General features: G+C 55.9%; 9 protein-coding genes across 9 annotated transcripts; 5 read left to right on the top strand and 4 right to left on the bottom strand.

The window, feature by feature from the left end:
• Window positions 1-77: 77 nt before the first annotated feature.
• Window positions 78-2,150, bottom strand: W97_08665 (uncharacterized protein; the record flags this gene model as incomplete). Its single annotated transcript, XM_007786532.1, has 1 exon — window positions 78-2,150. The coding sequence occupies one exon, from the start codon at window positions 2,148-2,150 to the stop codon at window positions 78-80; it is 2,073 nt and encodes a 690-aa protein (XP_007784722.1).
• Window positions 2,151-2,499: 349 nt separating this feature from the next.
• Window positions 2,500-3,892, top strand: W97_08664 (uncharacterized protein; the record flags this gene model as incomplete). The annotated part of the gene is made up of 2 exons (XM_007786531.1): window positions 2,500-2,979; window positions 3,188-3,892. The coding sequence occupies 2 exons, from the start codon at window positions 2,500-2,502 to the stop codon at window positions 3,890-3,892; spliced, it is 1,185 nt and encodes a 394-aa protein (XP_007784721.1).
• Window positions 3,893-4,135: 243 nt separating this feature from the next.
• On the bottom strand, window positions 4,136-5,933 carry W97_08663 (uncharacterized protein; the record flags this gene model as incomplete). Its single annotated transcript, XM_007786530.1, has 4 exons — window positions 4,136-4,835; window positions 4,950-5,188; window positions 5,244-5,489; window positions 5,541-5,933. The coding sequence occupies 4 exons, from the start codon at window positions 5,931-5,933 to the stop codon at window positions 4,136-4,138; spliced, it is 1,578 nt and encodes a 525-aa protein (XP_007784720.1).
• A 1,137-nt stretch (window positions 5,934-7,070) lies between these two features.
• Window positions 7,071-8,138, bottom strand: W97_08662 (uncharacterized protein; the record flags this gene model as incomplete). Its single annotated transcript, XM_007786529.1, has 1 exon — window positions 7,071-8,138. The coding sequence occupies one exon, from the start codon at window positions 8,136-8,138 to the stop codon at window positions 7,071-7,073; it is 1,068 nt and encodes a 355-aa protein (XP_007784719.1).
• A 770-nt stretch (window positions 8,139-8,908) lies between these two features.
• W97_08661 (uncharacterized protein) lies at window positions 8,909-12,971 on the top strand (the record flags this gene model as incomplete). Its single annotated transcript, XM_007786528.1, has 3 exons — window positions 8,909-9,997; window positions 10,274-11,295; window positions 11,438-12,971. The coding sequence occupies 3 exons, from the start codon at window positions 8,909-8,911 to the stop codon at window positions 12,969-12,971; spliced, it is 3,645 nt and encodes a 1,214-aa protein (XP_007784718.1).
• A 686-nt stretch (window positions 12,972-13,657) lies between these two features.
• On the bottom strand, window positions 13,658-16,656 carry W97_08660 (uncharacterized protein; the record flags this gene model as incomplete). The annotated part of the gene is made up of 2 exons (XM_007786527.1): window positions 13,658-16,583; window positions 16,628-16,656. 2 exons carry the CDS (start codon window positions 16,654-16,656, stop codon window positions 13,658-13,660), a joined length of 2,955 nt encoding a protein of 984 aa, XP_007784717.1.
• Window positions 16,657-16,949: 293 nt separating this feature from the next.
• On the top strand, window positions 16,950-20,861 carry W97_08659 (uncharacterized protein; the record flags this gene model as incomplete). The annotated part of the gene is made up of 1 exon (XM_007786526.1): window positions 16,950-20,861. One exon carries the CDS (start codon window positions 16,950-16,952, stop codon window positions 20,859-20,861), a length of 3,912 nt encoding a protein of 1,303 aa, XP_007784716.1.
• An 853-nt stretch (window positions 20,862-21,714) lies between these two features.
• On the top strand, window positions 21,715-22,826 carry W97_08658 (uncharacterized protein; the record flags this gene model as incomplete). Its single annotated transcript, XM_007786525.1, has 3 exons — window positions 21,715-21,997; window positions 22,056-22,177; window positions 22,230-22,826. 3 exons carry the CDS (start codon window positions 21,715-21,717, stop codon window positions 22,824-22,826), a joined length of 1,002 nt encoding a protein of 333 aa, XP_007784715.1.
• A 58-nt stretch (window positions 22,827-22,884) lies between these two features.
• Window positions 22,885-23,109, top strand: W97_08657 (uncharacterized protein; the record flags this gene model as incomplete). The annotated part of the gene is made up of 1 exon (XM_007786524.1): window positions 22,885-23,109. One exon carries the CDS (start codon window positions 22,885-22,887, stop codon window positions 23,107-23,109), a length of 225 nt encoding a protein of 74 aa, XP_007784714.1.
• Window positions 23,110-23,821: the final 712 nt, after the last annotated feature.

The following is a 23,821-nucleotide window of genomic DNA, read 5'->3' as shown; positions in this document are numbered from 1 at the left end:
ACCGTTGGTTGGCCGTTCGAGTGTGCTAGCGCGAGAACACTGCCTTAAAAAGCTCAGGAGCCGGGCTCTTAAAAGCCTCAATGGATCTCAAAATCCTGTGCCGTAATATTAAGCAACCCTGCCTCCTTAAGGCCATCTACAACTTCACCATCCATGATCCCGTAACAAAAACACTCGCCCACAACAACCCAATGACGGCCAAGATGCACCCTCCTTAACAACAACGGGATATCGCACCCAAACAAAACAACCACGACATCACCAGTCTTCGCTTCCTCTGGAACCATCGTGTACAAGCCTTCTTCGGTGAGGGCAAAGCGCCGGCCCCGAGTCGTCTTCTGCAACATTAGGAGCAACTCGTTCGCTAGAACACTTAGGTCGATCCTGTCCCTCCCCGGCACCATTGAGTCCTCCGCAGTTTGAATGAGCGAGTCCAGATCCATGTCGTACCATTGTCGCGGGGCTTCGGAGAAGTAGGGGTTGAGATAAGAGTCAAAGACAAGGGCTCGCCAAAAATACGATCGCTCAAAGGGATTACTGGCCGAGGGGTGTTTCTCGGCGAGACGGTACCAGCTAACGACGGAGCGAACCAGCTCGACGGGGTTGGGATGGGAGTTTTGAATCTTGTCGCCCACGTGGGTGAGTTTGTGAAGTAGGACTCCAGAGGCATGGAGAATTTTGTCTTCTTCCGAGAGGACGTAGACGGGGGGCGTTTTCCCCGACACTGTGTAGCGATTTCCGCTGAGGTCGTCGATGGATAGAGTGGATGAGTCTCTGCCCCAATGCGGAAGCCAGGACGGAAAGTTGTCGGTTCCCTTGTCACGAATTCCGGCTGCGGTTAGGATATTGAGGGGACCATGCGCTCTGCTCACCGCCTCTTCTGTCTCGTAATCAACGTGCATCTCGTCATCATCTAGCGTTCGTCCTTCAGCTTCTGCTGCCAGCACAGTTGCCCGATTATAGCTCATGGTGTAGTTTAACGTAAACTTTGGGTTGCTGCCAGTATGTGATTGAGATTGCGTCCTTGCTAGTCTCGGCTCTGAGGCACAGAACTTGAAGATATCCAGGTACAGATCTCGGACTGGCCTCGAGTATTCGACAGTGATGAGTTGGTCGTACGCCACACTACCTTCGTCCAGAAAGCCCAGCAAGGCAATTACTTTATCTCGCGGGTCCGTTGCTAGGGAGCCGCGATATCTCAGCAGCGCCGCTGCCAGCCACGAGGGCCCCTTTGGCATATTGATATCTTTTCGCTCACGACCTATCGCCAGCGCCTTGTTCTCTGCAAGCAACTCGACCCATGGGTGGTTAAGTGGCCTGCCAGGATGCTCCATGTCTAGCTCAGCGGATAAGCTGCTCAACACGCGCATCAGGGCATCCCAAAAGGACGCGCTCCGAGTGCCGACACATACCTGCGGCGCTGTGCCGAAAGCAATCTCCTGCACAATCCACATGCGCTTCCAGTACGGCCGCTGAGAGAGCTCAGACAGCGCTCTCCAGATATGCAGCAGTCTTGGCTCCTGCATCGCGCGATAATAACGGGCAGCTGCCCACTCATCATCGCCACCATCCAGGGTGGGGTTCAACAGCCGTTCATCTTCCCAGCCTATGAAGTCCATCATCAGGTCACTGTTCTTGAATGCCGGCCCCAGCCAGATGAGCGTTTGCTGCGACTGGCGGTAGATGGTGCGCATGATGCGCACCTGGGCGTTGCGCTCAGGAATGGACAGCTGGTTGATGCAAATGGCGTCGATCCAGAGCGTGCGTGATGCATTCTCAAGACGAAGATGGCAGATCGCGTCGTGGAGGCTGCGCGTCACGTGGAAGGGCTGGTCGTTGAGTGTGATGGCGATGGGATCAACCGGGGAGCCCCATGTATACGATAGCGCTTCATACCGTGGGGACTCGTCGAGAGAAGCGTGGCTCAGTTGACAGGCGACTGGTGTTTCCAGGAACGCGCCAGGGGAGATGGTGACAAGTCGGATCTCGTTCTTCGGTGAGTTAAGGGCCGCATAGGCAAAGGCCTCATTTATGGTGTTTGGCTGGTTAATCGCTTGAGTTGCAGAGGGTTTCTCTTCCTCTGACTGTCGCAGGTTCCTGAACGCGTTCCGCACGTTGCCCGAGAAGCGATCCGAAACAGAAAACGCCATTCGATTTGCAATCCAGGACACCAGCAAGATATCCGCTTGGTGTTCCAGCTGTCCTTCATCAAGCTACTACAGAATACTCACGGCGTCGTTTGATAGATCAACTGCCTGAGGCAGAAACTAGTTTCGGCGCTCGGAGAAAGCCTGCCTCCGATGTTGGGACTCTGCCGCCTTGTCTCCATTGACGTCGTTCACACTCTTTAGGCACGAGACCCTTGTCTCGCACACCTCTTTAATCCCATGCGTCTCACCTCCATACTAATATCTCTCCTCCCACCATAGACAGCCTCCCTCAACTAGACTGCAGTAGCACCACCTCTTCCATCCCAACCGCATACCGCAATCCGCAACGATGCATGACCCCTTCCTCCCCGCGCCCGCCTTCCTCTCCCGCGCTATCCAACCCGTCGCAGACTACCTCTCCTTCACCACCCTCCCGCTCCACATTCATGAAGTGCTCCTCTCCGCGCTAGCCTACCAGCTCATCAACACCTACGTCTCGCCCTTTCTCTCCTCGCGCCTCTTCCCCCGCACCTACCCCCACCTGAACGCGCGCACCAAGATCAACTGGGACGTCCACGTCGTGAGCCTCTTCCAGAGCGTATTCGTGTGCGCGCTCGCGCTATGGACCATGGCAGTGGATGAGGAGCGGAAGGATATGAATTGGAGGGGGCGCGTGTGGGGGTATACGGGCGCGGGGGGGCTGCTGCAGGCGTGTGCGAGTGGGTATTTTTTGTGGGATCTGTTGATCAGTACATGGCACATTGGGGTCTTTGGGCTGGGGCTGTGGGCGCATGCTGTTAATGCGCTGTTGGTTTATTCGCTTGGATTTGTGAGTATTGCGTTTCGTCGTTCCTATCTTTTGGCGCCCAGGAGAGGCTGCAGAACGACATGAGGTCGCGCAGCGGTTGAGGAGAGAGAGTGAAGCCACGGCTGTCCTCTTCCTATCAACCGCCCACCAGTGACGAGTTCCTGCGTTACCCCAGCACCCCCCAAGACTCCACCTCGAAAACTCACCCAGCTAATCCCTCTTCCCACAGCGCCCCTTCGTAAACCACTACGGCCCGATCTTCATCCTCTACGAGCTCTCCAGCCCCTTCCTCAACATCCACTGGTTCTGCGACAAGCTCTCTCTCACGGGCTCAAAACTTCAACTCTACAACGGCATCCTACTCATGACCACTTTCTTCCTCTGCCGGCTTGTCTGGGGCTCCTACCAATCCTTCCGCGTCTTCAGCGACATCTTCACCGCGTACCAGCACGGGCATTTTGAAGTCGGGTCCGGGCCGCTCGGGACGATGAAGGAGGGGGCGAAGAGCGTCACTGCGGAGGACTTAGGATCTTGGGGGGCGGGTTGGACGGGCGAAGGCGGCAGGAGCGAGATGATGCGCTTTGCGAAGGACCAACATATTCCGTATTGGCTTCCGGCCGCCTACCTCGGCGCGAACGCGTTACTCAACGCGCTGAACTGGGTCTGGTTTGGCAAGATGATCGAGACGATACGGAAGCGGTTTGAGCCGCCGTTCGGGACTAAGGGCGTTGAGGGTAGGGTTAGGGGCAGGAGGAGGAAGAGCATTGAGGAGAAAAGGAACGAGATGTTAGTTGAGGGGATTGATGTTGATACCGATAGCGGTGATGGGAACGAGGAGGAGAGGGAGGTTGAGATTAGTAGGGGTGTGAATGGAACTGGGAGGAAGAGTATCGAGGTTAAGGCGACGGAGGTGAGGAAGAGGAGGAAAGCGTAGGGGTGTGCGGAGGAGGCGTAGGGGGCTGATGGCATTATTCAGGGGCGTGGTGTTCGTCGATGCTATCTTTGGGTGTTGATACTGTTGACTTTGGCGAACTTGGCGCGCTGGATTTAGCGTCTGTTTTTGATTTGACGGCAGAGCACATGGAGTTGACCGCAGGGGGACGTTTGGATAGAGGAAACCGCTTCGAATCTTTATGCTGATCGACAGCTCTCTTCAAGTTTACGCGCTTCCACTATCTCAAACTTTCTCGACATGCACTACTCCCGTCTCGCCCACCCCCGCCTTCTCAACATCCCCATGCGCCACCCGGTCCTCCCTCATGGCCTGTTCATACACCTTCTCGTCCTCCGCAGTCGCGCCGTAGTAATGCACCGCGACCCTCTCCCCAAACGCCTGGTTGATGTCCTCCAGACTCCTCTGCTTCGTCTCCGGGAAAATGAAATACACGTTCAAGAAATGACAGGCCGTCGGTATGATCAGCACAATGAAGAACCTCCACGTGATCTTCTCCAGCGCGATCGGTCCAACCGAGAGGATGATGATGGAGGCCACATACAGCCCCACCATGCTAAACGCCACCCCCGCGCCCCGAATATGCGTCGGAAAAATCTCTGCCACATACAGATACTGCGTCGCGTCGATAAAAGTGCTCCAAAACGCAATAAACAGAAAGATGAAAAACACAGCGGCGCGCTGCCCGGCCTTGTTCGTAGTGCCCTGGTACAGCGCCTGCAGGATGCACTCGAAGACCAGCGTCACGGTGAGCCCGGCAAGCCCGGTTAAGAGGAAGAGCCGACGGCCTAGTCGGTCGACGAAGAAGGCGGTAAAGATGTTGCCGGGGAAGGAGGCCGTTACCCAGATTGCGGACAGGAGGAGGGGCATGTAGGTTTGCATGCCGAGGTTTGCGTAGAGGATAACGCCGTAGTTGGCAATGATGCTGAACGGTAGGTTGTTAGCGGCTGCTGCTGCTATGTTGAGTTTGGGGGCGGCGCGGAGGCGCGGAATAGGTATAGAAATTGGCAAGGTAGATGGGTGGGCAGGTGAAACTTACAGCACACCGGTGAACATATTGAGAAACATAAGCGAAAATCCGACATATGCGCGTCGCCGGTTCGGCGCCGTCTTGAAGAGCTCAAAGGCGCTCGTTTTCGCCTTGATCGCGCGGTCGAGGTCGAGCTGCTTCTTCATCTGGTAGAACTCTTTGTTGGCCAGGTCATCTCTGGCGTCATCGCCCGTGTGGTGCAGGCGTTGGAGCACGGCGTGGGCTTCGTCGGCGCGGTTTTGCGCCAGCTGCGACAGTGTTAGCGGCGTGGTGGACAAAATAAAGGGAGGGAAAGCGACGCACCAACCAGCGTGGAGAGAAGGGCAGCCAGGGCGAACAGCCTAGCAGCAGGATGGCGGGAACCATCTGGAAGGCGAGGGGAAAGCGCCAGGCGAAGCTGGAATCTGAGCCGGAAGCGCTGACAAAGTAGCAGCCGAAGCCGATCCAGGCGGAGAGCGTATATCCCATCGCGAACATGATTCCATGCATACTCACCATAAAGCCGCGAGACTCCGGCGTAGAAACCTCAGCCTGGTACATGGGAATGACCTGCACTCATCCATCAGCCCAAGACACCAACCCATCAGAGCTTCTACCCACCGTGATAAGCATACCAACCCCCCACCCCGCCACAATCCTCGCAACCATAAACATGGCCACATTCACACTCCCCGCACACAGCGCCGCTCCCACAATCGAGAAAATACACCCCATCTGCATCGTTCTCAATCGTCCCCACTTATCACTCGACCAGGCCGTGAAGACAGCAGCAAGCGCCGAGCCCGCAGAATTGACGCCATTGAAGGCGCCGATTAGCTCGGCTGTGCGGTCGTAGCCGGGCTCGCCTTGCGGTGCCAGCCCGAGGTTGCTGTAGAAGGACGGTTGCCCGATTGTGGAGGAGATGACGGCCATGCCATAGCTGCAGCATGTGCTGCCGAGGGCGGCGGCGATGACGACGAGGAGGTTGAAGGCGTTGGGGATGCGTTTGCCCATGGTGGCTGGAGGTGGTGCTGGATTTAGGGAAGATGTGTTCGGTGCTGGATAGGGATGCACAAGACCTGCCGCGTTGTTAGTATCAGGTATTTGGACTGGTCGTCGGTATCGCGAGCAGTTTGAAAAAACGTAAATATGGAACACCGGCAGGAAAGCTCTCAGGAAGACAGATCGGAAGCGAAAGGGGTGATTGAATTAGCTACTCACTTCTGCACTCCGGCTTTGGCAGGAATCTATGATCGACGAGCACAGGAGACACCAACAATTCGCGACGCAGACCACGGGCGGATATGGCACAGCTGATATTTGTTTACTCCAGCTCCACCACTGCAGCCGCGGATGCCAGCAAAAGCTCCACCTCGGATAACCTCAGGCGAGAAGCCAGCCTGACCAAGCATCCTGGCGAGACCGTTATCTGCCGCCGAGCAGCTTCCAATCATGAAAGCTTCGAAACGTGCCTTGCCGTTGGATCGCCGACGGTTGTCTGTGATGCGGGGAATTCTGCTGCAGCCCTAATGCACGGCGTTGATCTTTGCGGGGTCTAGCGTGGGATGTGGAAGGGGGTTTCAGAACTCCATCGGAACTTCACCGCTAAGCGCGGCCTCTATGCGGCTATCACCAATCCTTTTTGGGAAGTCGTGTCCCGGTCGTTTCGCGCGAAAGCGAGGGCTGAGATGTGGAAAGACGGTGGAGGCCGGGTGGGAGCTCTTAGCCATGATGGAAGAACACTCGGAATCACAATTGAAGACTTGTTGTATAAATCTTGAAAGAAACATTCAGCGAGCGCAACAAGAGACGAGAGGGACTGCTCTGTTACTACTCGCGACTGCTAGTCGAGTCAGACATGAGGTAGCTCCTTATCGAAATCTCTTTTACCAGTGACTCTTACGTGGAAGCATCATGTCCATGAGGTTGTGCGTAGCGTTTTCGTGCAGGTACAGCACACCTGCTAGTGATCAAGCTTTTACAAGGGCTGCTGACGACGTCGATGCGATCGGCGGGCCTAGGTTTCTCCCTCAAAGTGACTATCCGATGCCATGGCGCTGGTCTCGTGCCGGCGGTCTGGAGAGGAGGGCAGTCCTTCCACAAACACGTGACAGATGGAGCTCATTCTATCAACCTCCAGCGGCGGTTTTTCTATTCGAGATAGATGTTCCCCCGCATACGCTGCAGGTTCTGCAGAAAGCCACCTCCTTCATTCGCAGCCCGATTTGCAGCTTGTCTCTGCGAGCCGGTACTCTGAGCGCTACTTGACGCCTGGCCTCTGCCCAACGCCTTCTGCCGCTCTTCCACCAGCTTGATAAGACTCTCAATGAACCTGACCCTAGCCTTCTCCTCAGCAGTGCCCTTCCACACCGTCGCGAGCTCCCGCAACGCATCAATGCGGCTGATTGCAGCATCCAGCCCCTGCGCATCCGTGCTTCCTCCGGTCACTAGATCCGAGATCTCATCACGCAGCTTCTCCGCAAACTCTCGACCTTTCTCCTCGCGCGAGTGGCTGTCTGAGCCAGGTTCGGGCGCTGAGACAGAGATGAGCGAAGATGCGAGAGAGACTTCAGAGGGCGGGAGCGTCCATTGCATCGCTTCGCCGAAGACCTTGATTACGCTTTCGAGGCGGGCGCGCACAAGGGTGAGGGTGCGGAGTTGAGCAATGTAGGGGACTTCTCCCTCTGCTGCCGCGTTTCCAGCTGTTTCTGATGCTGCAAAGTGGGTGGGTCCAGCGTCTGTCCCTTCGTCCGCAGCTTGGTCCCCTTTCTCGGCAGGTGTGCCGGCAGCTCTAATCGTCACGCCTTCTGGCACGAACTTGCGCACATCTTCCTGCAATCCATCCGTCAGGGCTTCAGACAGACCGAGCGTTTCTCCGCGCAGCACCTCAACACGATATGCTAGCCTCCCTCCGCTCCGCAGTATATCGTCCGTCAGCTGTGTGAGGGTGCTGGACAGCCGTGCGGTCTGTGCGTTGAGTTGGGCAAGCAGCGTCTGGGTCTGAGAGGAGAGCTCCTGGAGTGATGCGGAGGCGGCAGCAGATGATTGCCGTGGAGCCCTAGGCTGCGTACTCGAGGAGAGCGAGAGCGAGGGGAGCGTGGTGTTGAAGTAGTCGGCTACGTCAAAGCTAGGTTGGATGAAGGGGAGGAGTGTTGGGTCGGCGACGTGAGTGGATTTGGGCTGTACTTCTTGAGTGGCTGGGTTAGTAGAGAAGGCCATGTTATTGAGACGGTCCAAAGCTTGAGAGGAGCTAGGCGCAGTGCAAGGCTCAGTTGAGAATATGTTCTCTGGCTGCTTGTTGGACAGTTCAAGGCCGTAGCACGAAGGCAATCGGCAAGGCGTCGTCCAACTCTCTCGCCCCTCCCGAGCCAACTGTTCTTAAAGGTGATTGAATGAATGTGGTGTCTTTGTGGGATATATCAGATGAAATCCGACAGTGTTAATTGGTTGTCACGTGCACGCGCGACGTGGGGCAGCTTCGAAAGATGGATCCAAGCCAGCACGGCAAGCGGCAAGCTGCAGTTCCTTCAGCCTCGCTTTCGCGCAAGGGCGAGGAGAGCCCTCCCTGCTGCCTGCGCTTTCGTAACGAGTGCTCTTCTGAGACCAACATAGACGTAGTCTCGTACATAGTTAGACCGGTCTCCGTATTCAATGGCCGTGGCGCAGCGCTGGCTTTGACTTCAGCGAACCTGCCAGATTGAGCCTTTGGGCCAGAACCATTGTGAACTTGATACCCACCAGCTTCCCTAATCTCACCAGCCTGAAGACGTTCTCGTAGAGACCTACCATATCATTCACTTCGCTTCCACCACTGCCGCATTCACCCCGTCCATAGAACCGCTTTCAATCTCACTACATCCATTCATCTCTGACCCACATCCTTCTTTCGCAGTCGTGACATCCCGCAACACGACCACAGCCTCTTGCAATCCTGTCGGCTGGGATCTGTCTATCTACGTTCGCTTACACGTCCGGTTTCTCAATTCAGCATGCCTCGGAAGGCTTTCGTTGCCGATCTAAATCAGGCGATTGCGGATGTCCATGTCGACGGCATCTCCAACGTCCGCAAAGGCGAAGACGATGGCGAATTCAGCTTTGACATCCTACCGCCCGCCAGCAGAACAGCCTACAAGATATCCGCGCTTGTGCCAGAGCTCTCAGAGTATCCATCTAGCCACGAGTTCCACGTCTATGTTGCTGACGACGACGTACCCGCCTCCATCGCTATCAGCCTGCAAGACCTCCCAAGCACGAACGGCAAAACCATAGCGCAACTGCTAGAGCTTGTCTCGCGAGCCGTTGCGCGAGGCGGCGAAACGGACAGCGATGGAGACCTAGTCATGCGCGACTCCCAGCTCGAGGATGAGGAAGGGTCTGAGGAGGAGGAGGAATTCGAAGAATACGATTACTTCCCCGACGAACATCCAGCTCAACCTTCCACTCACAGCGACACTACTCACACCGTTGTATCTAGCGGCCAGTCATCCTCTACGCCAGCTCTCCGAGCCAGGATACGGTCAGACCTCAGAACAGTAAAAGAGGCGGGCTTCAAGGCCGGTCACATTGGACTGCTGCTACATGGCTCCGACAGCTGCTACGTCAGTGTGTCGTGCCGGATATCTAAGCTGGGTATCTCTGAGGAGGCCATGGAAGCGTGGAACATAGAGCCAACTCAGTATCTCATCCTCCTCATACAGTACCCGAACGGCTACAAGGATCTTGACACGCTGAACGGATACGAGAACTTCGTCGCACGACAGTACGTGGCCATGCGAGTGGGCGTGAGCTCCACATACAAGCCGACGATGCAGGAGGCTATCCGCGCTTTTGCCAAGATGAACAAAGAAGAGAAGGATGCTGACTCTGCGGATCACGCTGATCAGCTGACTGAAGGCTTCCGCGACGTCTTTATATCGCAACCCATCAATGCTTTGTTAAACGAGAGGCTGATCACCCTGATCAAGTACCGATGTATGGGAATGTCCTGGAAGGGCTCCGAGGATTTCTACAATTCGTCTCAGGGCAAGAACATAGCCCATGCAGACATGATGGGCACCACATACGTGGCAGAAGAGAGTGTAAGTACTTCCCCCCTGCTCAGCACTCACAAGATCTGCAATCAAATCTGGCCACAACGCTTCCAGAAAACCTATGCACGGCTAGAAATCTGGCGACATTCAGATGAAAATCATCTCAGCACGTCCTGCTGGCTATAATAGGTTTCAAAGCGAGGCGAACATACTGCCTCATAGTGCCGTCTTTCAGATTCATGATTCCCATAACATTTACGACGCGTCTCTCCCGGCCTCGCTGGTTTAGGTATTAGTAAGCTGCAGTGTGCTGACTTCCTGCAGACGAGCGCCGAATACCCAAATCTCGTAATGTCAGATCATGTCCGCGACTCTCGCATGGGTAGTGCGCACTCATTACCGCTGATTGCCATGCAATTCTTCCTCCGCCACTTTGTCCGCTGCACAGAGTTCTGTCTAGTGTGTCATTGCAGGCTCGAAGACGATCTGGAAGCACTGAAGCCATATGTGTGCGACAAGCCGCTTTGTCTCTACCAGTACATGTCGCTTGGCTTTGGTCCAAGCATTGAGCACGAGATACTTTCACAGCCTTACGTGGTCGATCTGCTTGTCAGCTTTTGTTACACAAGCGCCAAATCGGGACTATTGAAAGACTTCCCGCAGGGTCTCAGTTTGAGTGTCCCTCCGGTCGCGGATCTGCGCCCCGGGAACTCTCATCCAACTTATCATGGATACGGGGGCGATAGAGTGGCAACTTCCGCGGAAGACGGTGCGACCGCGAAGCCCACCGCCGCCCAGTTCGACAAGTATGGGCTCCAGCTGTCCTTTGGCGATGAATCGGTCTGTCCCGTAAAGGTGGGAGACTGGGTCGCCATCCAATTGGGGTCGGAGCCTGTAATGCATTGCCGGGTCTCCGAGACCGCGTACTTTCCAACCGTTAAGGTATCTCAGCCGGTTTCAACGAACGCGCCTGAGTCGACAAGCGGGAATGCTGCCGCTAATATGCCTACTCCTGGAAGTACTACTCCCAGCTTGAACACGGCTGCACCTGCACCCGGATTCAGTCCTGTGAGCATCTGGACCTACAACGTAAACTTCGACGGTTTGCCTGAGTGGATGAAGCGATCCTTGATCTGTATTCTTCTAGAGACACTCCCGAGCGTTAGGGATATGGCGCAGTACCTCGGCAAGTACGCTTCAGGAAGTCTGTCTACTTGGGTGGACAGGATCTCGCCTGCCGCTCTGGGCCTTCTTCGCTGGATCATTGCATCAAACAGGTCATGCATCGTGCAGATTGATGAACCGCTTTCGGCGGGTCAGGAGAAGAATGACACTAGATTGCAGAAGTAAGTCTCAGTTGATTTCTTTACTTGTTGTTGTGCTTCACTTAAGCGCGCCTCGCGGTAGTAGAGATTGTTTGCATCAAGATAGACGGGCCCATTGTAGCAGCATCGGCTTTTTCCAAGCGCAATGCTAACTTACAACCAGGACTTCGAAGACCGTCAAAGAGACTGACAGGCTTTATGGAATGCCTGGCTGGATGCAGTTCAGATTCGCCATGGGCGCTCCGGACAAGGAACGACGCTTCATCAACGCGCTCAAGGAAAAGACTCAAGAGCTGAACCTGAAGTATCCCACTCTATTTGCCTGGCATGGTAGCCCGCTCGGCAACTGGCACAGCATCATCCGCGAGGGACTCCACTTCAACCGAACGGTCAACGGGAGAGCATTCGGGCACGGCGTGTATATGTCCCTTCACCACGCAACAAGCTTAGGCTACGCCGGCTTTCACAATGTCCAAAACCAATGGTATTGGCCGCAAAGCCAGCTCAAAATGTCTACCGCCATGTCCCTGAACGAGGTGGTGAATGCTCCGGCGCAGTTCGTCAGCAAACATCCTCATCTGGTCGTCGACAAGCTGGATTGGATCCAGACGAGGTATCTCTTCGTGCAGTGCCAGCAGGCTGGAGCCCTTGCGGTTGAGACAGAGAAGAAGCCAATGCAGGTATTCGAACAGGACCCGAGTATGACTCCCATAGGCGTGAGGGAGGGAATCATGATTCCACTCACAGCTATCTCCCCGTCTCGTCGGCCATCAGTCAAGGCCGTACGGAAGGGGAACAAGAAGATCAAAGCCACAGGCACCATCATCGATCCCATCTTATTAGGAGAGGATGACGCCTCCCCGAATGACGACGATGCCAACAGCGTCGCAACAGACGTAGAAGACCTCGAGATCCTCTTCGACGACGAGCCGCCCCAACCCGAGCCCTCCACGAGCACCAAAAAAGACAAAGCCCCCACCGAAACTTCCAAGCGCAGTTCGATCTTCTCGCTCCTCAACCCCAGAAAGTCGCCCACCGCGCCCACCACACCCCTCACCGACTTCATCCCCGGCACCCTCGACCACAGCACCATCACCAAGCTCGCCCCGCCCGCCTGGGCCACCACAACCGCAACCAAGCGCCTCCAATCCGACTTCCGACAGCTCCTGAAAACGCAATCCTCCACCCCCCTCCACGAACTCGGCTGGTACATCGACGCCGACGCCGTCTCAAACATGTACCAGTGGATCGTGGAACTGCACTCGTTTGAGCCGCACCTCCCGCTTGCCAAGGACATGAAATCCAAGAATCTGACGTCTGTAGTGATGGAGCTGAGGTTCGGGAAGGACTATCCCATGGCCCCGCCCTTCGTCCGCATCATCCGCCCGCGCTTCCTGAGCTTCATGCAGGGAGGCGGCGGACACGTCACTGCGGGCGGGGCGCTGTGCATGGAGCTGCTAACCAACAACGGATGGTCAGCGGTGTCGAGTATTGAGAGCGTGCTGCTGCAAGTTAGACTGGCTATGAGCAGTGTAGACCCTAAGCCCGCGCGATTGGAAAATGGTCCGGCGAGGGAGTATGGGGTCGGCGAGGCGGTGGAGGCGTTTATCCGCGCGTGTAGGACGCATGGGTGGACGGTGCCCGAGGGGTTCGCTCAGATGGCTTATGGTGGCGAGAGCGTGGCGGGCGGGCGGTAGTGGAGACTGGAATTATGGGCTTGAAAGTGGGCGTGCCGGTTGTTGGGAGCGCGCTCTTCGTCAAGAGGCTACGCGGTACGGACCGACGAGCCTGGCGGTCACATTGCACTGTTCGGTTTTGCATGGCGAGGAGGCGTCGACGCGTTTAGGGGAGGGTATTTGCTGGGATCACGGCGACAGCGAGAAGCTCGGTCGGCGCTTTCATTGCTGCTCTGGCGAGCTTCGGAGTGGGCTATGTGCTTCCATTGAAGGAGAGAGAACTCGAAACTTGCTGCTTTAGCTAGTAGCGAATGATACCCGCAAGCATAGCACTAGAAATTGCAGCAGTATCAAAGCATTTTCGCCAAGCGGGAGAAAATTGCGGCAGCAGCTTGTAGAGACGGTTCTCTTCTAACCCACCCTCACCCTTCTCGTCCAAGGAATAAGAACAGAATCATCAACGATTCAGCCTGCACGCCTAAACAGAATCGAGAAACAAAGACAAGCTCATTTTGAACAACCCACGGGATATTTCCAGACCGCTCCAAACCAACACAAAGGTCCGCTAGGCCAGTATGGACGTCCTCAAAACGCCGCCTCCCGCTTCCCAAAAACCGGAACAACCCTGTTGCACGCAACATGATACGCCAGACTCCCCGCAACAGACGTCTTCGCCTCCCGCGCTAACACGCCCTAACTCATCCCCTCTACACCCCCGTCAAATCCAAACACTCGACACCACTAAGCCGCCACTCCGCCGGCCTCTCCCTCTCCTTTATCCCTGCCCCTTTCGCCATCTCCCCCGTTTCGCCCTTCTCCCTCCTCTTCGCAGCCGTCGTCATCGCCGTCGGCCTTGAAGTCCCATACCCCGAGTCACCCGAGTCGGTACGTCGCGCAGGCGTCGGGGCATGCGAAAGGGGCACCTCCGCAGCGCCGCTCAGATCCAACACCTCGGCGTCTACGAGGCGCCATGCGCCTTCGAGGGAGGCGCGGAGCTGGATGGCTTGTTTTGGCTGCCTTTTGGCTTGCGCGGCGGAGACAGGGCGGGATGTCGTGGCCGTCTGTTGGCGCAGGGGCTCTGAATTTGTGGAGGTAGGATAGGCTTCAGATGCCGCTTGGATGGACGGTGGGATCGGCTTTGCGGGTTTAGTACGGCCGGATCGGGGCGCTTTGGCCGCGGGCGCGGGTTTTGGGGGTGGGTTGGGCAGGGCCACGGGTGGAAGGCCGCTGAGGTCGAGTTCGTCCAGTTCTTCGATCTCGAGAGCGTTTGGATGGTCGTTTGGCGACGTAGCACGCGAGGGCGGCGGAGATGTGCGACGCTTCGGTGGAGGCTGCACACGCGCCGCGAAGGGCGAATCGGTCAGATCGGTTTCGGCAGCCGTGAAGTCGAAGCGCAAGGGTTTCGCTGCGGGCACTCTGGCTGGATCGAGGGATTCCGGCGGTAGTTCTGGGCCTGGGCGGCGTGGCCGTGGCTTTGTGGGCGTGGCGCTTTGGGAGCGGCGGATGCAATCTGGCAGTGTCTGCTGCCGTAATTGGTTTGAAGTTGGAGAGAGAAGAAGAGCTGCTCCTCGCTGTTGAGGACATCCTGCTGAAAGTGTTGAAATTTGCGGTGCTGGCAGGTTATTCAGACCGGTTTTGGGACGCTTGAAACGTAGGCTCTGCGAGGCTGAAGGTGATGGAAGAGGCGATGAGGAGGTGATGTCCATCGCATAAACGAATAGAGGTGGAGTCGAGGGACGAGTATCCAAAAGTGGATGATGGGAGGGGTCAGCTGGTAAGGTCTTTGAGCGACTGAAAGGGGAGCGTCGGCGCTTCGTGACAGTAGGCGGCAGGTCCCAGCCCGCTAGGTTATTGGTTTCTTGCTGAGGTTTGCTTCCAACTCTTGAACATTCTTCAACTTCTGGCGAGGACAAAAGCTCAATGATGTTCATCTGCGTGTCTCGCTTCGGAGAGGGTGGACAAGCGCGTGGCAGTCGAAACGTCGGCGCAGGTGACCTTGATTTACTGGGTCGGTCCGGTACCGTTTGAGGTTTGGCGAGGACAGTCTCTTGTGAATTGGAGGGCCTTGAAGGCGGTCGCGGAGAGCTGGAGCCAGGCTTCGTCACTCTGGTATATTGCATGATGGTTCCCGTCTGCATGTCATCCTGGGCTTGCTTCTTCTTTCCTTTCGTCGCTCTACTGGCAGCTGGCCGCTCGGCACGCCGCATCGCAAGTAGTTTCTTTGGGCTTCTGAAGTTCTCTTCCCAATCTTGCACTTTTAGCGGTACTCCGACCTTGACGTATGTCTCCAGGATCCATATCTTCTCCGATACCGTAGGGTCGTATGTGGATGGGCCCCTCTTTCTCGCCGCTTGTGTGCCGGACGGAGCGTCGCCATCGTTCTCGAGTGATGCCACTTCATCCTCAGAATCCTCTCCCGCCCCTTCGGGAATGTCGTCCGGTGGCTCAACTTCCAGGTCAATTGGCACGAGGTCGATCGGCTTGAAGCTGATCCTGAGCTCTGGCACACTGTCCGTTGTGGCGTGCGATCTTCGCCCATGAATCTTAGCCACCAGTCTTGCCTCCCGCTCCTGAATCTGGTCCATGTCGTCAGAACCAGCGTCTCCCCGCTCGCCCCTCATCCTGAGCTCCCTAACCAGCATCGCTGGAGCGATGTTTCTGATGAATCTTCGGGCTCCGCCAAGGTTTAGCCACTCGAACGCGTCCGCCGTGAACGTTCGCAGCGCAGCATAGTCGATCTGCTGGTCCCATTTGAGCTTCGCGCGCAGCAACTCAACCTTCTCCTTCGAGCTTATCGCCGGATGCGTATAGTAACCCAGCACCTCTGAGCTTGGAAAATCGTCAGGCAAAACCAACTTCGACTTCTTCTGCTTGAAGAACTTCGACTCATTCGTTTTGAGCTCATGACAAAGCTTCTCCCTCCAAGCTCTCAATTCCTCTCTCCTGCCCTGTTTTATATCACACAGGCTCTTTCCAAACCCCGCTCTCGCAGCCTCGATCGCCAGCTTCGGCCCACAACCCGGGATGCCCTCGGGGATGTAGTCGCCACCACTCATCAGAGCCACGAGCACCATGCCCTCCCTGTCCAGCCCACTCTTCTCCTTCGTTACCCGCGCATCATACAGATTGACATGCGTCGGCACCTTTCCTTTCCCCTCCGCGCTCCAACTCCTTAGCGTGATATCACTCCCGAACATTAGCGTATCCACATCCTCGCTCAATACAGCATCCACAACACCTTCCCTCTGCAGCAGCGCGCACTCGGCCTCCGCCTCGCCCGGCGCATGATGGTACGGCAGGCCAAAGTGCTTCAGGAGCTGCTTCGCCAGGAACTCAGGGATGGAGGAAACTTTGACATTGGCCCCGCCACCAACGCGACGATTTCGCTTGAAGGGGGGTTTGTTGGGGCCATCGAAGACGAAGAGCGGGTGAATGTCGAGAGTGATGAGGCGCAGCAGGCGGTAGTAAAAGGTGCGCAGCGCGGGGTTGGTGCCACCCTTGCCAGACTGGATTTGGAACAGCCAGATGGAGATGTCGATAGCGAGGCGAAAAGGGCGGCCATGTTTCTCGAAGTGCTCGACGGCTAGTTTGCAGAGGGCAACGCGCTGGCCGGGGCCGATTTCTTTGTATATGCTGCGGGGATGTCAGAAGAACACCGTAGCACATCGGATTTAGACTTGCCCATTGATACCCATAACTGTTTCATGCTGTGAAGAAGCGCGGGGTAAGCAACACAGCGATACACAATGCGAATAAGCTGTCTGGTGAGAGTCGAGTTTCGAGAGTCCCACAGCTTGTCGCGCGCGGTCGAGCAACGTGCGCACGTGACTGTTGTTTGGCATGGCAACCGTCACTATACAGGATTTCCAAATGCTAGAGCACCACGTCGCAAGCCACGCACACTCTCTGATCCAGAATTCAGAGAAAAGAAGAAACATCTGAACTGTCGCTATAGTGGAAGAGCTAGAGAAGCAGGGCTAGAAGCCCACAACCAGCACAATGTCCGCATACATCTCAGATGACGACGGCGCATCTTCTCCAGATCCACTCGCGATATCGGCAAACCAGCCTCTCACCAAACAAGCTCGCAAATCTGGTCGCAGAATGAGCGCGCCGGTCGCCAAGGGCTCGCAGAACACTCAATACATCAACACAGCGTCTGCTACCCCGTCACCAGCGAAATCGATCATTCTCAGTACACCGAAAGCAGCCGGGACGAGCCCGTGGAAAATCAAAGTCACCGTGGAAGCCGAGCCGCAGTTTGACGCATCCGATGTGGAGAACTCCGGCTCGCCTACGAAGACGCGAAGGACGCGCACAACAACCACCACTGTGCCGCTGAAAGGGCCCGATGAATCGAGTCCGGTCAAGCGACGAGGCAGGCCGCGGAAGTCCGACGGTGCGGAGGCAATCAAGGGAAAGAGGAGTGGAACGCCTGTGAAGCGGAGGACGAGGCCATTGAAGAAGTCTGAGGTCGAGGAAGATGAGCTCAATACTGCTGGGGAGCAAGAAGCCACTTCGCCGGCCAAGAAGGGCAGAGGCAGACCGAGAAAGAGTGTAGAGCCTGCTGATGTTCAAGAGCCAGCTCTGCTGCCGCCAGCACGAGAAGTGCCTGGCCTCGGAGAGCTTACGAGGGCGGCGTATGAGTCGGAGTCTTCCGCAGAACCGCCAGACGAGTTCCCGGTGCAAGAGCATATGGAGGGAGCTGAGGAGACACCTGCACCGGAGGCAGTCCATCAAGCGCAGCCGAGAAAGACCTTCGACTTCACGAACCTGACACCTCTGCACCACAAGCATGTCCTACCATCTCCAAAGCCGGCGCCGCCTAAGATTCCAGAGGTCAGACCGCCATACGCCAAATCTATCAAGCTCAGAAAAGCTACGCCACCAAGGCCAACATCTAAAGCCTCCGCTGGATATCTACCGTTTACGCCTTCGCCAGACAAGCAGCTGCCAGATGTTACTCCGCACACGAACAAATTCCTCGCTCTAGAATCGCGCCCGTATTTGCCTGCTGGATCGTCAAAACGATTGTATCAGCCGTGGATAGCGCCGGGCCACCTCCCTTACGCCCAGCCAGGTATTTTGCTTGCAGAAGAACAACCTGTAAAGCTAGACAAGTCATCCGCGAAGTCAGTGAGGCACGAGACTTGCGCAATTGTTGAACTGCACGCTTTGTCTGAGAATCAGCTCAGCTCAGTGCCACTGACGTTGTCTCACGAAGACAATGAATCCGAGGTGTCAGAGGAGGAAGAGTGCGATTTCGAAAACCTCCACGCTGCGAGCCAGGCAGTCGCTGGAGCCGAAGCAGAAGACACCATTTTGCAAAGCGAAGAGTTCAGCATGATTTCGATCGACTCATTGCCTAGCAGACAAGCTATGCTCAGCAGCCCTCCAAATGGTCGGACGCCTCGACGCGATGTTTATGTCACTGCGCGAGGCGATGCACATGATTTGAGTGTCCGTTCTTCAATTGGACCATCAGCGGTAGGAGCCGAAGCCGGCCAGCTACTTCTAGGCGAAGGCACCCCTCCCTGTATCAATTCGTCTTATCTTCAGCTATCTCATCCAAAGGATACGTCCTCTGCGCAGACTTCCCCAACGCCATCCCTGCCGCCAACTCTGCGAACGATCAACACCACGTCTCAAAACACCTCTACACCGAAACTGGCCAAAGTCGTCCGAACCGGCATAGCTTTGCGAGGTGTGCTCAACGATCACACCAGCTGCAGTCCATCAAAGCCGTCAGGCGAACAAGAGACCAGGCTTGACAGTCTCTTTAGCGGCTTCGGCGAAGGCACGCAACGTGAGCTCCGAGCCGGTCTTCGTCTAGGTGAACAGTTGGCGGAACGCTCACAGCAGCGTGGCAAGTTCTCCATCCCAACGCCTCTTCCGTCACAAGCATCGTCAGATGGGAAGACGCCGTATGGCAAGACGTCAGATGGCGAAACTTCTGGTGAAGCATCAAACTCTGGGCACGAGCCAGCCGAAGTGACCTACCCACGGCTACCTACGCCAGAAGAGGAGGGTGAGGATAGCGTAGCTTTGCCTGCACCGCCGGCCACCGTTGCAAACAGCGGCTACGAAAGTCTCAATGCGAAGATGATGCAAGCGCAGCTTATCAGCCCGGCCCGAAGCGCAGTCTCAGATGCTATGAGCTGGCAGCCTAGCACGCCACCTTCGACTAAGAGTAACACCTCCGCTTCTCAGCTTGAGGAATCTCCACTTGACCAGCAGAATGTCGCTTTTGGAGATCCACACGACGCTGCTGGTCGGATTTTGGCGGAAGAAGGGACTCAAGTGACCCGCAAGCGCCGCGCCCTTCACCGCCAGCCCAAGGCGGTGGCAAAGCCTACAACTACAGCAGAAGCCACCGCAGCTCGGACAGAAGAGGACTATGAAGATCTCTGGGAGGAAGAGGCAAGCCGATCGTCCGACCTGCCAGGGAAAGAGAAGTCGCCGCAGCTTGAAGATCTCTTCGCGGATGAGCCGATCCGGCCTCGCCGTAGCAAGCTCCCCAGAACGTGGCGCCGTAAGAGCGCCAGCAACTTCCAGTACAGCGACGAAGCTGAACCCGAAAGTTCCCCTCCCGCTGTTGAGCTGATGGAGCAGCCTACTCGCCACCGTACTGTCACAGTTCCTTTGAAAGCCGCCCATGGAACTTCGGCTACAGAACACACTTCGAGCACTTCAGACTCGGAAATGCTTACACCGCGAACAGACCAAGACGATAGTGAAGAGAATGGGATCCTCTGGCAACGACACTCGCCTTCAACCTCCAACAGAAATCCAGCCATAGCGCTCAACAACGAGCTGAAAGCCACTAAGCTTGACCTGTCGACGCTGCTGGACATACACGGTACACCACTTCAGCTCTCTCCGCCTAAGAACCCGCATCGATTCAGTCCGGTCAAATCCTTACTAATGAAACACACGGCTACCGTAGCCACTTCAGCTGGTGAAGCGCGGTCAGGCGCCAACGTTGACGGGACCAGTCGAGAGGAGATCTACGAGCAAGAGGGAGTGGAAGACACGATGGCATCCGACGTGCGCCAACTCCACGCTGAAATGTCCCATCCAGCACCGCCATCTGAAGCGCGGTCAACGACCAGTCAAGTACGGCAATTAAGCGAAAAGACGACCACTCGTATCAAATCCTACCAATCAGGAATCTCAAGTTCACCCGCGCCCGTCAGCGAGCCGGTTAGTGAGCTCACTACAACCACCTCTACCACCACTACCATCACGACCGCGTCCACCACCCATGCTTCCTCCGCACCCGCACCCGCACCCTCCCTACTCACCCGCCTCACCTCCGCCCTCTGGTCCACGCGCCCCTCCGCACCTCAACCTCCACCGCCTCATCCGCTCATTTTGTCTCACCACCCGCTCCCCTACGTCCAGCCCTGGACTAAATCCCACTACCGTACCCTCGACGCGCTCTACCAGTCCCTCAAACGCACGCCACACCTCTTCTCGGCAGACCATCCCGCAAACGCCGCGTTACTGCAGGATCCACAACACCGACCCCACCTAGTCGCCTACGTAGGCACGCGCTTCGGCAACTGGGGCTACACCGCCACGGTCACCAAGGAGTGGATGGTCGTCGTGGGTGTGTATCTCCAACTCCTCAGCCTTCCGGACGCGGCGGCCTACGCGGGCATTGCCGGCAAAGAACTCGATTTCGGACCAACGGTGGAGCGGCAAAGGGAAGATGGCATAGTGGAGAGGGTGCTGGAGGTTATGGCGGGGTGGCCTGGGGAGGATGGGGAGGCCATTGGACCTGAGACAGTGGTGAGGAGGCTGTGGAGCGTTGTTTGTGGGGAGATGGTGCGCAGAGATGAGAGGAGGGGACGAGTGGTTAGAAGGACGCCGGGGACGTTTTGGGTTGAGTGGCCGACGGGGAGGTGAGGGGAGAGGAATGGGCGGGGGCGTCTGGGGCGCTCTTGAGGGACGAAGTCATGATTTGCGAGGGCGATTGGGCTGGAATTGGATTTGGCGCTCAGGAACTTTGGAGGGTGTGCGTTGGATCTTCATGAGAACAACTTCACGGTTTCATTTGCAGCGCTTTATAGGGGTTGGTGTGCGCTCCTTGTGCAGAACTATGCTCTGCTATGATAAGGATTTCTTCTCCTGGCAAAGAGTTGGTCAGAATCACCTAGATAGCAATGGGTGATTTGAGAGCGGACGCTTCGTAGTGAACCTAGAACGATACAGTGTCATCCCCAGAAGAAACACAGTTGTCAACAACATCATAGGTCCAGCACGTGACTTATTAAACGCATGAAGCGCTCTCCGCATTTCGGCTTCCCCGGCCCGCCCCGTGGTGCATCCACTTTTGTTCTGTCTGCGGGCGTCAACTCTTTTGCAGCGGCGATGCTGTACTGAGGTGGCTTTGGTATGGCCTAAGACGTTCCAAAGTCCCATTCAGCTCAGCTGAGCATTGTACAGAACGGCGGCTGCCACAATGACTATGTCCGTTCAATGATGGTGTGGTGTGTGCTCTCCAACCGTCCCTTCCGACTCACTTATACCTCCGCATCTTAAGAATCGCCTGCATGGAGTTTACAAGGATGACACCTCCCTGATGCGAGAATCAGTGGAGCGTTCATGCCTTGCCTTATGCGACTGCGATGCGGGGAGCGTCCGCGTGCGCTGACACTTTACAGCCACGTGCATTCCTTCGAGAGCAAGGTCAAACATCTGACTTCATCCACTACTCCGCACATCTCTTTGCAGCATCAGTTAGCGTCACACTTCGGCCATGACTCCATGCAAGCACTTGCTGAACGTCTTGCTGCTGTTGGCGGCGGTTACCGTTGGCCAAACCGCTGGAGGCAACTATGCTGCTGGTAGTCCTGATGCGGATGGCAAATATACTATAGCAGCAGAAGGCATCCGCGCTCAATTCATTCCCTACGGTGCCAGTCTCACCAACCTATTCATCAACGACACCAATGCTGTCGAGCGGGACATTGTGCTGGGATACGATAACGCAAGCTACTATTCCATCGACCAGTCGCATCCACACCTTGGAGGAGTCCCCGGTATATAATTCATATCTCAACCCCACTCGTCAAACACGCCAGAGCTCATAGCTTGTAGGCCGCTATGCGAACCGCATCAAGAACAGCAGCTTTGAGATCGACGGCATAGAATATCACGTGCTACCGAACGAGCATAACAATAACAACACTCTTCATGGCGGACCTAGAGGCTGGGATTGGGTATGCCATTCCTTTGCAATTCATGTTCCACAGCTGCCTGACTGTCTTCCAGAGGAACTTCACTGTGGTGGCTCACACCACCTCCTCCGTCACCTTCTCTATCGTTGACCCAGACGGCGAGCAAGGCTTCCCCGGCGAAGTCATCAGTTACATCACCTACACAGTGACGCCATACCAATGGCACATCAAGATGGTTGCACTCGCCACCACAAAGAAAACGCCGATCATGCTCACCTCTCATGTCTACTGGAATCTTGACGCCTTCCAAAACCCCAACAACCCAACCGCGCTGAATCACACGCTCCACCTTCCCTACTCCGGCCAACGCATCGCCGTAGACGGTATCTTGATCCCGAACGGCACCATCTTGGCCAACCAGCCGGGCTCTGTCAACGACTTCTGGACCGCTCCGAAGCAAGTGGGCGCCAGTTTCGATGATCCGGAAATTTTGGGGAACTGCGGGACTAACTGCAGCGGCTACGACAACTGCTTCCTCGTCAATCGCGCGCAGGAGGGGCCGTTCGACTGGAGGTCTAAGGGACCGGTGGCAACGGTGCTGAGTGAGTGGTCTGGGATTAGGATTGATATCTGGAGTGATCAGGATGCGTTTCAGCTGTATGGCTGCGGTGGACAGAATGGCAAGTTATGATTCGAAGCGTCATCGCTTAGTACTAGATCGGTATTAGCTGACATAAACTACAGGTACAATGCCGCTCAAGAGGACGCAAGGTTTCTCTGACGATCCCAGCCGGCCGCGTGTAGTGGAGAAGTATGGATGCGTGGTAATTGAAGTTCAAGACTGGATTGATGGGATCAGCCAGCGGGCGTGGCAGCGGGACAGGAAGCAGATCTTCGGGCCCGACAGTGAGCCGTACGTGTTGGAAGCTGTCTACAAGTTCTCTGTCGATGCGGGAGACAATCGGGAGCTCTGATTCGATTTGAGTATCACTTAGAGGTAATGAGACGAAACACTTTACGCTCAGTACGCGTTCTCACGCGCTGATGATGTGAAAACGCTCCCTCAATTCTCTTTTCAATCTGGCTTCACCATGCTGACGCAAGCCCTGTTTGGGCCGGCGAAGCTGAAGCAGATACACTTCCAGCTACACGGCGATGGTGACCGACCATATACTTCCTAAAGCAGCACCCGTCGAATATCTTCGCCTTCCAGCTGACTTGGAAGTTATGAAAGTTATGCACCCCTTAACCGCTTTCTACCTCCGTTTCTACTGTATAACTTTATACTACTTCACTTCACCTGTGGACAGGCCCATGTTTCTCTTTGTGTGAATTTCAATGACTCGCAGTTACGTCGCGTCTCATTTATATTCAGCTTTAAACCTCTCAAGCGTCTTACCTGCTACAAGCACCGATAATTCAGAGTATCCAGGCGCCGGAAGCGCCTTCGGTGTAAGCCTCCCCCATTTCACTCATGTTGAACATACCTAAGAATTGGTATATCGTCTGCTACTCTTGAAGTCTGTCTATGATTCTTGCGCGCAGCTTTGTCCTTCTCCTCCGTTCTTCACCATCTTTCTGACTTTCTTTCCGTTGCTGTTTCGCGTTGTGGTTTGATTCTTCATCATCATCACCAAAAGCTAACCGCACCGTCGTTAGTCACGATGCCACGCCGCGTAGACATCG

This window comes from Coniosporium apollinis (assembly GCF_000281105.1).
Source record: "Coniosporium apollinis CBS 100218 chromosome Unknown supercont1.60, whole genome shotgun sequence".
Classification (NCBI taxonomy): Eukaryota; Fungi; Ascomycota; class Dothideomycetes; genus Coniosporium; species Coniosporium apollinis.
The sequence above is the reverse complement of the archived record's forward strand: the minus strand, read 5'-3'. Positions and strand labels throughout refer to the sequence as shown.